The 13292-nt window shown below is 40.7% G+C and overlaps 1 protein-coding gene across 1 annotated transcript; it reads left to right on the top strand.

Annotated features, from left to right (window-relative positions):
• Positions 1–8459: 8459 nt before the first annotated feature.
• On the top strand, positions 8460–12448 carry LOC147881131 (aldehyde dehydrogenase family 2 member B7, mitochondrial-like). Its single transcript, XM_087402237.1, has 10 exons — positions 8460–8677; positions 8804–8946; positions 9128–9281; positions 9394–9623; positions 9744–9830; positions 10031–10204; positions 10339–10476; positions 10593–10730; positions 10988–11049; positions 12029–12448. The coding sequence occupies exons 1-10, from the start codon at positions 8569–8571 to the stop codon at positions 12300–12302; spliced, it is 1509 nt and encodes a 502-aa protein (XP_087258363.1). The 5' UTR covers positions 8460–8568; the 3' UTR covers positions 12303–12448.
• Positions 12449–13292: the final 844 nt, after the last annotated feature.

The following is a 13292-nucleotide window of genomic DNA, read 5'->3' as shown; positions in this document are numbered from 1 at the left end:
GCTATGTGGCTCTTGATATGTTCAAAGGCCCCCCATAAATTTTTCTAGAGTTGACTCCCCTTAGTCATACATGGCTCAGGGTTACCAATAGTAGAGAGGAGAGGAAAATCCCTCCATCTAGGGGCCCTGTAGGGTCTCACAAATTTAAAGTTTCTAAGCAGGAGGTTAGCCCAGTCACTGTCAGGGGAGGTGATAGCTTTTATTATCCAAGTGGCTGCAAGTTTGTAGGCTGCCAACTGGATATTGATTACTCCCAATCCTCCTTCCTTTCTGGGTTTGGTGCAGAAGGACCATTTAACCTTTGATATTCTCCTTCTTGTATCACGTCCACCCCATAAGAAAGATCTGCAAACTCTAATGAGTTTTTCTAAACCTATTTTAGAGGGGCACCAACCATCAGCCATAGAGAAGGATGCCTTTTTTAGTTCTTGCAGAGAAAGGTCATTTTCCAGTTGCATTCTGTCCAAGCAAGAAACTTTACATTGTCTGACTGTTTGGCATTTGTTTCTAGCCTCCAGAACCTTATCATCACTTGGATCAATTGTACTTTGTAAATTCTTGAAATGTTTGACAATAACCTCCAGATTTTCCTCTTCTGTTCTCGCCATATAACCATCTTCCCTTTGCAAAAGAGGGATTTCCTCCTGGTTTCACTTTTTTTAATCCTCATTTAATTTTCTTTGGTTGGTCTAACAACTCTTCTTGCCCACCATCCCCTAAAATATATTCTAGCATTATGGATCTTGATTTGTTCCTGGATCTAGATTTCCTTTCTTTTTTCTAAACGTTGTTGCTAGGCATTGCTGTCCTTCATTCTTGCCCTCTGTTCAAGTTGTTCCACCTCATTCTTGAACTTATCCATCCTCCTTGCCCTGATAGCAGCTCTACTCTTTTTGGCCTCTTTTAAATTGCTTGCACACTTGAGACAGCGTCTTGCCATCCCTAGGAGCAAGAATCTACAGCATAGAAAGCCATATTCCATCTCTTAATAATCTGTTTCTGCACAGCCTGGAGCTTGAATAGAGAGGGGTCTACTGATTTAAACCAAGAATTGTCTTTTTCCCCATTTCCCAAGTCAAACGAAGCTAGCAATGGCTTATGATCTGAAAGACTGAGAGAGGAAAAGGTTATTTGCTTCACTTCCAAAGCTTGATCTACTAGAGCTTGGTCAACATAAACTCTATCCAACCTTGCTTCTCTTCTTAGATCTCCTATATGTCTATTGCACCAAGTGTATATGCTAGGTAAAGACTTGAAGGTTTTCCTTGAGGTCTTCCCAAAGTTGAAGTTCACGGCCTCTAAGTACAGACCCTTTTTGTAACCACCTGTCCCTTGAGCTCTCAACCATATTGAAATCCCCTAGTATAACACAGTCACTGCCCAAGTTCATCATTGCATTGCAAGTGTCACTTTTGCCCATTGATCTAGTTGGGGCATATAGTGAAACTACTATCACAAAAAGAAATCCTTTTCAACTTGCATTCTAAAGCAATCCATCTGTGATTTAAATCCTGTTGGCAATTAAGAACATAGTCTTTGTAGTGAGATAGTATTCATATTGCAGTTCCTCCTCTACCTTCATCATGATCAGTGTAAAACCATATCCTTTTGTTCTCTATACTCTCGAGTCTATTTTTCAATGTATCATTAGTGACTTTAACTTCTTGCAGAACAAGGAAGTTGGGGAAACATAATTTCCTCTCAACCAATTGGTTAGAGCTCCTGACCTCTCCATGGGTCAGTCAATCCACAAACATTGAGTGTGAGAAATGAGTAAGGTCTACTTACCATTCTTACTTTTCCCCTTTTTTGCCTTCGCGGCATGGCTTTTGGGGGGGGCAATCTGGTCTTTGACTAGAGAGAGATTTTTCACGTATTTTGAACAATGGCTTGAGGTTTAACATGGGCTTCGATATTCTTTTCCTATTTTTCAGCCAAAGGGAGTTCCTCCTCAGAATCCCCTTCCTCAGAGTCACTCATGCTAGCATCTTGTTGGTTGACATCATCTTCAAACTCCTTGGACCATCTAAGCTTAACCTCATCCTCTTCCATCTTAGCATCCTAAATCCATTGCTTAGTTTCTTGATCTATTAGTGCTTCATATGCATTGTTTGTGGCCAAGGGGAAAGTGACCCTATCCTTCACTAAGTGAACCTTAGGAATCTTCACCTGCTCTGCCCCCTTGTCTGAGACATTGCCAATTTCTATTTCTACACTCTTCTCTTGAGTTTGACTTTTGTGTCTGCCTTTAATAGTCCACTTGGGCTTGGGGGCTTAATTGGCCTATTGGTGGGTTTGTTCCTGAGGTTGCTTAGGCATGTTTCTTTTCAAGGGACAACTTTTCACTATATGAGTAGCCAATCCACACAGAAAATACGAATTAGGTAGGTTCTTATAAACCAAAGGTTGTTCCATGAAAATACTCCCATTCCTATTGACAATTACCAGGGTATCTGGGAGTTCTTCAGCAACATCCATCCTGACACATACTTGACGATGTCCTTTATGCAATTAATAAACTGTTCTTTCACTACATCAATGACCTGCCCTAAGCTTCTACAAAGGTTAGGATCTTGATTTACCAGAGAAAAAAGGAGGTCAGGGAGTTCAACCCAGAATGTATATCTAGGCTTGTCTGGGTTGAAATCTAGTAGAGAGGTTGATGTCTAATAGTCTAGAGGGCATGGTGAAAGGCTTTTCAAGCCATGTCTTTAGTCTCAAGTAAGAAGAAAAAGAAGCCTCTTCTCAGAAACCTCATATTAGTGACCACTAAACCTTTTCTAATCCAATTATTCCTCAGCCAACCCTCAAGAAAAGCAGCTGGAGGTCTGGGTCCAGGGAGATAATCAATTAAAGCATGGGATGAAAGCCAATATATGGATTGCTCTAATCTATCTTCGTCAAGAAAAGTAGCCACTTTACCTTTAGCAAATGATTTCTCCTCATCTTCAGATTGATGAACCTCTTGCTGATGTGGTCGTGAATATTTTGGTGCATTATCTTGAGCTTGGATTCTTTTATTTGTTGGGTTTGACCCTCCATCGGCGCCATCACTGGTAATACCTATAATGGAGATTGATATGCTTTCTAGGTGGAAATTCTATTTTGCGCCCAAGTGTTGAGTTGGTGTTGGCGCTCTTGGCAGTTGGCAGCATGTTCGTGTCTTCTTGGCTCGGTATCCCCCCTCCCTCGAAGAGCTTGAGTCAGTGGAGCCTATCTTTTGACCATTGGCTAGGACATCTCCGAGATTTTCTGATGCACCCTAGGTATCTCCATTTGTATCTCATTGTTGGGCGAAGTTAAGTCTCTCGTCCACTTCTCCTTTTTCGCCATTGTTGGTGGCACCAAAAGAATGATGCATGAACGGGGGGGTGAACAATCCACCTCTAAATTCCTGGACCATGTGCACCTAAGAGGGCCTTGATGATGATTGTGGGAGTCTACTGCTAGCATTTGGCAACAACTGGGAGACTGTATTGCTAGTGCCTCATAGCTCATACTCTTAATGGGAGTGTCGTTAGTATTGAGCAAAGGAGGGAAGTGGATGGAAGTGACCCATGTAATATCAACGTCTACATTAGGATTCCAAAAGTGTTTTTCATGATGATCATTCGTAGAGAATCCATGCATGGAGGTGTCACTTCATGTGTACGTTCAGTGTAAGTTGGAGATGGATTTGGAGGAGGATCCTTTCCTCTGGTATCAGTCCCCATCTCCTCGCTAAAACCCTCGAAGTTATTCTTTTTGGTCCTCAGAAATCTCATGAGAACATCTTGGAGAATTTCCAGAACCAGAAACCTAACACATGAAACCTTCAAAAACTTTCACACAAGAAGAAAACATAAAGGATATCGCTGCTTGCTCTAAGATATCTCAATTGGAAGAGCAGAGAACGTGTCTCTTAGAGTAGAGTTTGTCTATAAAAATACAAAGGAGTCCCTATCTCTCTTTCTTCTAATGACTGCAATGAAGTCTCTCTTTCTCCTAATAATTGAAATGAAGTCTCTCAATGAACATAATCACTCAAGAAAACTCAAGAGAGAACCTCAACACATATCTCTCTCTCCAGAGCTCAGAATGACAAGATTCTTGAACCGAAATGAAAAAGAGAATGATCTCTACACAAAGAGTTGGAGAGGATGAAGAAGATGCCTCAAATGGAGGGATTGTGCCTTGACAAAGCAACGGATTATGTCTAGATGAAGCAAGGTATTTCACTCTCTCTAATGAAAATCTCTGTTGATGGAAGATGCCTCACACAAGGAGGGCTTGACATCATGAAGGGAGTGGAAGCACCATCGGCTCTGATACCATAAGAGCGGAAGTGAGAGAGGGAGAGAGAGAGGAGTGCACAAGATATAGCTACTGGTACACTAAGTGTATTGAACATGAACATGAAGATATGCATGTGAACCCCTTAGGGTTAGGGTTTGCCCCTATGCCCTATGTGGATAGTGCAATTTACACTATCTTTAACAATCTAGAATTGAGACTCAATGTCATTAGTTGCAAGAAATCTCAAGTAATGCGCTTTTGAATAAATAGGTGTTTTTCAGTATGTGTAGATGAAACTTTGATTTTTTAATTAGATTGCAATAGTCTATATATTTAAGAATACATGCTTCATATACAAAAAGACTATTTGTCATGCTTTAGTGATCACATTCAAGAAGAAAAATCTCTACGTTTTGGGTTCACATTTCAAATTTGGGGAATGAAGATTAGTTTAGATAGAAGTTTATCAAATTATGTTAAGAAATGCATAGGTTATGTATTGAGAAAGTCACCCTTATGCAATATATTTCAAGACCTCCAAAAAAAAAAGGCTACATTAGATCATGCTTTAGCCAACAAATGTTTCTATTACCAGTAGTGCAACTTCTTAATTTCTGAATATAAATAATTTCAAGCTATTTTTTCACTAAGTTACATTATAAATGGTGAGTTGGTGCAAATGTGAAAGAATCATCCAAAACTTTAAGACTTAAGATTCTCTAAAAATTCTTAGAAAAGAAGATATAAGCCAAAATCACAACATTAAAGAGGTTCCACTACTATTAAAAAGTATGCTTTACATAACTAATAATTATAGGATAAAGAAATATAAGCTGACATGCAAAAATATAATCTAAATGTTGCACATCTTAGTAAAGTTTCTTTAATCTTTTAGTCCTAATTTATGAGGTTTGAAAATCTTCTACTCTATTTTTAAATATTTTTTATCTAGAAGCTATGTTTTGTCACATGTGGCATGAAATGTGACATCATCAATGACCATTAACCAATTGGATGCCAACTAGGGTGTCTTTTACCTATCATGTGTTCCTTCGACCATGGGATTGGTTTATTAAAACATTTGAGTGTGAAATATTATCTTAATATTTTGGACATATGAGTTAGTACAAATGACACTTTTTACGTAATTTCGGCTTTACGTTCAAACTTGAGACTCTTTATTCTCTTGATGTTTGTAACATAGGATTAAACTAGGACATCGCCAATTGGGTAGGGTTAGAAATATTGATGAAATGACGATGAATGATTTCCACCTTACCAAAAAAAAAAGGGAACCCCTCCCCCCTCTTAGTTGGTGCTTCCATCCATGCATATGTAGAAAAAACCAAATCTATAATGCATGTTTCTTATGTGGAGAAATTTCAATCTATAGATATAATTATGCTTGAAATGTTGCATACTACATCCACTAAGTTGGCTAGTGTCATTGCAATTGCTTTAAACCATTGTACACTACATTTAATAAGATAGAAATTGCCATTGCATTTGAAACGAAAATCCCCAAGGGGGTCTCTAAGCAATATGTAAGATAGCATGTGCCCAAGATTCTTGCACATAGTTAAGTGAATACTTAGATTCTATCTTGTGCAATAGACTCCTTATCTTTGTCTAATTCTTTCTTGGTTAGGTTTTAGTAACTCTGACAATTGGGTGCTTATCATGGGTCCTACAAGATTTGCATTGTATGAGTAACCCTATGTAGAGCCACGCTTAGGCCACGAGTTAGGTGAGATAAAACATTTCTTGTTTCATTATCCATGATCCATTTTCAAAGCCTAATCTCACCTAGCCATATGTAAGTATCTCTAGACCCTACATCCTTAAAGAATGTTCCTTCCTCTTGAGTTCCCTTGAGTGGGAACACAAAAGCACATAAGAGTTTGGTGAAAAAAGCACATAAGGGTTTGGCCCAAAACTATGGAAACAGGGAAATAAAGAGATAGTATAGACAGAAACGAAAGAAAGGGTTAATCATAGAATTTAGCCTCAAATTGGTTAGGTGGCAATGTCCTAAATTTGCGTCTCCATCAGAGCAAAATTTTGCTCTATCTTTGAGCATGACACTTATGATAGGTACATGATATGTCGCATTTCAACTCACGTGAAAATGAGTGAGGACATGATCTTACTTTTTCAATGCTAAAACAACTTGCATGATAGTGCTCCTTCTTTTGGATATCATTTTCATAGCCCTTGTTTTTGTTGTTACACATAGCCTCTTTAGTGACATCAATGATTGAGGAAGGTCATGGGTCTAGCCTTCCTCAAAATGAAAGGTACTTGTAGGTGACCACATGACTCCTTTCATTTTAGGGAAAAGCCTCCTAAGGCCCTTTCAGTACACACTCAAACTATATGAAATAATGAATAAGAGTATACAAGTGCCCATGGGCACTACCTCTTAGTACATTTGAAAGGCCACATAGCTTATGTATATAGGGTGCCTCATAGCTTTATTCAGAGCTTATGGTTGAATTTAGTTGACATAACTTTTATCTAAGCAACCTTATTTTACAAAAATGTAAACTGCACATGGAAGGAAATCCACAAAAGTAGAATCCAACTTTCCACTATAGGACTAGGAAGTGATAGTAAAGGAAATGCTTGGGGAGGTACCTCTCTCTACATCTTAGGTGGCATCAATAAATTTTATTGGGAGGAAGGTGACAATATACCGGTTGATAGCAACAGAAAAGCCAAATTTATTGGTCGCTATGTGCCAAAGATCTTGAAGGATGTTTGTAAGCAAACTTAGGGTGTTTACATGTTGAAGGCTTCCTTGACTACCATGTAGTTTGTGTAGAACCGTCATGCCACGTAGCGGCATGACATTTGATCGACAAACTTGGATAGACAAGCCCTCGACAAGCCTCTCCTCCCCCAAGTGCCCGCCATGCAAAATGTTTGGGAAAAGACAAATCACATTGTCAATTGGTGGGGCTCATACTCTAGACCTCATGCCATGCTTTAACTACTTGCTTAACTCCTTTGTTTATATTAACTTTGGTGGGCACATGTATCTGTAAGGACTACTACCAGCCATGAGGTGTAAATAGGGCTCTCTAATAGGCATTGAGGCAGAAGGTAGTTTGTAAGAGGGTGTTCCCACTCAATGCTAATCTGCCAAGGCTGCCCAGATTCCCACCCACGGCTCCATAATCTTAGGTGCCAAACTTAAGCATTGGAATGCTCTCTTAGAGACGTTCTTTCCCCCCCCTAACAGGGCATTTCGAGGCTACGTTGCCATAGCTTGCCAACTGGGTATTAGCTTCTACATTTCTTTTGTTTTGAGTGCCATTTTTTTACTGTGTGAGGCACTAACACCGAGCAAACAACTCATGGAGAACTCTCTCTTGCCTTATGTATTCGACACCACCTCAAGTGTGGACTCCATGTACCATAATGAGACCCAGGCATGCCCTAGGACTTCAACTCACCACGCTGAATATGTCAGCTTCAAGATCTTGTCATCACCTTATGAGCAAAGCCAGAAGGCAAGACGAGACCAGACTAAAGAACTTGGAGGTATTGGAGGATGATGTTATGCACGACCTGAGGTGACAAGCTGCTGTGCTTTTTCGAAATGCACGAGTGCCTCGTTGCTAGCACCACCCGAGGCCCATACTCTCGATGATGGGCATTGGGGACACTGAATCTGTAATGGAGTTGCGTGACAGAAGAGTTTACACGTGCTTTTGAATTTGAAGATCTGTAGTTTGAGAAATACGGCTGCAGGCCGAGCGGATGGTTTTGCGCGACGCAAGCGCCGTGACTCGTCCGCGCCTCCGCGGCAGGTGCTGGCAATACAATTTGAAGTCAGTGGTGACGTGGCGATTGGATAATCGAAATCAGGTGGTGACAAGAGGCAAGTGCATTTCAATTTTCAGGATAATCAGAGCAAGAAAGCTGATCGATGGGTCCCAATCCATCGAGGTCCTTCAGATTCTTAACAATCCATCCACGCCACTATCCATCCGCAGCAAATAGATTTTGTAATAATAGCTTGCGTTTCGCAGATTTCTGCGCACTATCTGGTTTTTTATCTTGAATCTACCAGCCTTTATCGCTGTCCCAGATCTGTAAAGGTCCCATTCACACTGCACAGAATCCACAGATGTGATATACCGTATATGCATTAACGATTGGCTGCATGTTCCCCGAGTTTTGGGAAATTGAACTGCTAGTGCTGGACTCTGGAGTGAGAGAGTGAGAACCTGTGAGAGGCTTAAATCTTCAAGTTTCTCGCCACTTATCGAAGCAGTTAACCCAGCAATGGCTCCCTCGAAGGATCACTCTTCACCAGCTGCAGTGCTAGACGCTCCAGTAACCGCAAAATACACAAAGCTGTTCATTGATGGAAGTTTTGTGGACGCCGTCTCCGGTATGAGGTTCCAACACAGGCTGAATAACGAACTCAAGTTGGGGCGTGGAATTATATTGGGTTCGTGACTGTCGCGACTAGTGATCGTTTTGAGGCATTTTCGTGTTAAACGGATGGTGTGTACAGGGAAGACGTTCGAAACCTCCGATCCTCGAACAGGAGACGTGATTGTAAGAGTAGCTGAAGCTGACAAAGAAGATGTGGACGTTGCCGTCAAGGCAGCCCGAACGGCCTTCCGTGAAGGCCCCTGGCCGCGCATGAGTGGCTTCGTAAGAAATTTCTGCTTTGCGTCTTGAAAGGACCAATCTAGGCTATCAGCCTATTGTCTTCTTTCCCAGTATACTTGACAATTGTCGGAGCTTTCTTCTTCTTGTCTTGACTTCCCATTTCTTTCATCTTCGTCTTCTTCGACTAGTTTCTCTAGTAGTCACTGTCCATGGTTCTCATCAGGAGAGGAGTCGCATCTTGTCCAAGTGGGCCGATCTGGTAGAGCAGCACACAGACGAACTGGCTGCTCTAGAAACGTTGGATAATGGAAAACCATTAGTCGTCTCCAAGTTTGTGGACGTGGCTTTCTCTGTGAAAGTGCTTCGCAGTCTGGCAGGTACATCCATTATTGCATATAAGCTTCCAATTCAAAGTATCCCATTTGTGATTGTATCTGCGTATGTTTTACTAAACGAGCTATATCTGCGTATCTGTGCACATCTCTGCAGGTTGGGGGGACAAGATAACAGGAAACACTCCTAAGCTAGACGGGCCATATCATGCCTACACACTATACGAGCCCATGGGCGTTGTTGGGGCGATAATTCCTTGGAACTTTCCCATACTGATGTTCGTTATGAAGGCCGCTCCCGCTTTGATAACTGGAAATACTCTGCTGATAAAGCCAGCCGAACAGACACCGCTTACCGCTCTATATCTCGCAGCCCTGGCAAAAGAGGTGACTGATCGATGCTTTCATGCTGAATATTATCAAGATTAATGCTATAAAGTCATACCAGGTATTGCAAGGTTCCTAAGACATTTAAACCATATTATAATCTCTTGTGGGGCCGCACAGGCTGGGTTACCGACGGGAGTGCTAAATGTCCTACCTGGATTTGGAGAAGCTGGTGCTGCCATTTCGAGTCATATGGATATCGATAAGGTGAGACTTTCACATGATACCCGAGATTTTCTTGATCATTGCGTCTTTTCGAGAGTTTGAAGCAGAGACATGCGGAGAGGGAAATTTTGCTTATTTAAGTACCTCTTCTTCCGATTTTATACATATTTGCCAGATTTCACATCAAGGGGATCCAAGTCAATTTTTAAGGATGCTCTGTGCGCATGTTGCTTGTTTCCCAGGTAGCTTTTACTGGATCGACGCAAGTAGGCGGATATATAATGGAAGCCGCTGCGAAGAGCAACTTAAAGCCTGTAACTTTGGAATTGGGTGGCAAATCTCCTGTGATTATATGCAATGACGCAGATCTTGACACAGCCGTGGAGCTCGCTAGCTTCGCCCAGTTCTTCAATATGGTAATTTGTAAACCTGCCTTCTTCTTATAGGCCATGAATGAGGAAGCCAACATTCTTTGCCTTTGGGCGCAATAAATTCCTCTTAAGAAAGTTATATCTTATTTAATCCGGATCTGTGAAATGCAATATTGCAGGGACAATGCTGCGTTGCAGGGAGTAGGGTTTTTGTACAAGAGGGAATCTATGACGAGTTTTTGAAGCTATTAGCTGAAAAAACAAAGAAGAGGGTCGTGGGCGATCCTTTTAGAATTGACGTTGAGCAAGGTCCACAGGTATTGACGCTTTTAATGGATCCATTCCTGATTCAAAGGCTAGCAAGCAATCATTATCAACAAGAGATCATGTGCTCTAACGTCGACGTGATCATCGCATTGTGTTTCTGCGACAGGTCGATCAGGAACAGTTTAACAGGATATTAAGCTACATTGAGAGTGGAAGGAATGAAGGAGCGAGGCTCTTAACGGGGGGAAACAAAATCGGAGAAAAGGGTTATTACATCGAGCCGACAGTCTTCGCTGATGTGAAGGTAGAGAATTAGCATTATAGGATAATTCTTTCAAAAGTTCGTGATGTCTACCAATTGCGATGAGGGTTCGGGGACGATGGTTGCGCTTATAGTTATTGCAGAGATTGTTGCCAGATGGTTGAAGAACAGCATGCAGTGCATAAATATTGAGCTTAATTTCTGTGCGCTGAACTAGTTCAAGTGCTCCAATGATCAATTATTAATGAGAAATTTTAAATCACCTGTAAACTGATGCTGCTTTAATCGTTCTTCGGCAGGATGACATGAAGATTGCTAGAGAGGAGATTTTCGGGCCCGTGATGTCTGTCCTGAAATTCAAGTAAGCTTCAATCCCATCTTTAATCGTTGAAAGTGTTGATTAGCTTCATAGAACGATCTGAAAAACAGGAAAGATCGCAAAGCTCACTTGGAAGCTCACCTGAGATTGACGACATAGACGCCGACATTAGCTGCACTCGCCACCCCATTTTGTGTTTGGGTATGCGATTACTACGTCTCTTAGATTCACATGAAAAAGATAAGGTCAAGAGCAATTTGGCATGTCCTTAAAACAAGGTGAATTTCATTCATGTGGCCTGCCCTAGATGGTGAGCGGGAAAGGGGATGAGTTGGAAGTTGAGAGGGGAAGAGAGAGAAGGAGAAGAAGACGGAGGAGAGAGAGAAGGAGAGAGAAGGAGAAGAAGAGAGAGGGTCAGGGGGGAGAAAAAAGTGGAGGATTTAAGGTATGAAGAAGAAGAAGAGAAGAGAGAGAGAGAGAGAGAGAGAGGTGGAGAATTTCATGGGATGCTCACATGCTCCTCCAATCAATGGATGCTTAAAAAAAGTGAACATAAAAAGAACTAAATACTTATTTTTCTCTTTGGAGGCCAAACGATTACTAAGGCCTATCCATTGAGGGCAAGCCAAAAATGTCGCTTGAGATTGTCAACGGAGCGCTGAAAATAGCCAGAATGCCATAGGTTATTAAGGTTGAATGCACCTCATCATTCACGCTTTGTTGTTTGCTTTTGCATTATAACCAACCCCAATTGAAGTGCATCAACTTCACGACTTTTGCTTGTCAACACAAGAGTTAAAAATAGCTAGCCCCACCTCATCATCCCAATCCATGTGTCCATTGTCTATGCAATGGAATACCATTACACAATACTGTTACACAGTTTTATATTTAAAAGAATAAGGTCGCTATCATTTTCTAAATTAATCTCGAATGGTCAACACAAAAGCTATATATCAATAGGTAATTAATACGGGATCATAGCTGACCCTTTTATTTGATGTATGTGCATTGTGATTAGAACACTAGAGGAAGTGATCCATCGGGCAAACGATACACCATATGGACTTGCTGCTGGCATAGTTACCAAAGATGTGGATGTGGCAAACAGGCTCTCACGCTCCATTCGAGCAGGGTCTATCTATATCAATTGTTATCATGTTTTTGATCCTGCCTTGCCTTTTGGAGGATACAAGATGAGTGGCTTCGGAAGGGAATTGGGCATTCAAGGGATTCTGAAGTACATGCAATTGAAGTCCGTTGTCACTCCTTTGAAAGACTCCCCTTGGCTCTAAATTAATTGGATGTACATATTAGCTTTCGATGTGATCTTGCATTGTGCATTTCCAAGACATGGTATCATTCAGATACTTTCCAATAGTCGAAAAAATGTCGAATAATGCATCGATATAAAATTAACAGCAATAATGCCATCCTAACTTTTAAGCTTGCAAATTTAACACCATGCTTTGCTTGGTATGATACATTGAGAGTGTTGCCATCCTAACTTTCAAGCTTGCAAATTTAATACCATGCTTCACTTGGTATGATACGTTGAGAGTTTTCAAAGTAATATATTACTTGGACATTGTGTGTAAAAACTTAAGCATGAATACTTTTAAAGCAAGGCAATTAGAAGATGAAATGAGAAAAAAATAGGGATGTGCATACAACTAGAGAATAAAATGTCAAAGTTCTAGCTGTGTGAAATGTTGTAGTAGTTGAAGCTCAACTTGGAAATGGTAGGAAGTATTCATTTGTCTAACGTATATTTATAGTGGATCCCAATCTACTTTAAGAAATTGTGTACAAAATGCTAGAATTTTTAGGTCATAACTAAGCCTTCAATGATCTCAGAGCAAGTAATTTTGAGGAAAGAACATATTCCATCATACCAACTTAGTTGGTGACTTGGCGGTACAGATTTATTTGATGTGACGCTCGCATCAAGGTGTCATCATTTTCAATCTAAAATAGTGAGAAGATAACATCATCGGTAATCTTTTAAAAAAAAGTTAATCAACCATAGATGGACACTCTCTATCCATTAGTTGTTGAAAAAATTGTTGTATCTGGTGATGCTTCTGTTGTCGAGCTGCTAAAGGTTTCATTGTGGCATAGCCAGCTTAGACACATGAGTGTCAAAGAAATGGAAGAGTTGTCTCGTCTTGGTTATTAGCCGTCTCTTAAATTTTCAGAATTGAAAAATTGTGAGCATTGCATTTATGGTAAAGAGAATATGTGTCATCATAAGAGGGTTTTGGGTAAGAAAAGCTCACAGTTAG

This window comes from Dipteris shenzhenensis, chromosome 31, assembly GCF_047967505.1.
Source record: "Dipteris shenzhenensis isolate YYH24624 ecotype China chromosome 31, Dip_SZ_1.0, whole genome shotgun sequence".
NCBI lineage: Eukaryota > Viridiplantae > Streptophyta > Polypodiopsida > Gleicheniales > Dipteridaceae > Dipteris > Dipteris shenzhenensis.
Note: the sequence above shows the minus strand (reverse complement) of the source record. Positions and strands in the feature narration are given on the sequence as shown.

What these genes read in the sequence shown, in the direction of transcription:
- LOC147881131 (XM_087402237.1), top strand. Translation starts at nt 8,569, where the DNA reads ATGGCTCCCTCGAAGGATCACTCTTCACCAGCTGCAGTGCTAGACGCT. An exon ending in TCGCCCAGTTCTTCAATATG is followed by an intron (nt 10,205 to 10,338) that starts GTAATTTGTAAA and finishes GCAATATTGCAG; the next exon opens with GGACAATGCTGCGTTGCAGG. An exon ending in CAGTCTTCGCTGATGTGAAG is followed by an intron (nt 10,731 to 10,987) that starts GTAGAGAATTAG and finishes GTTCTTCGGCAG; the next exon opens with GATGACATGAAGATTGCTAG.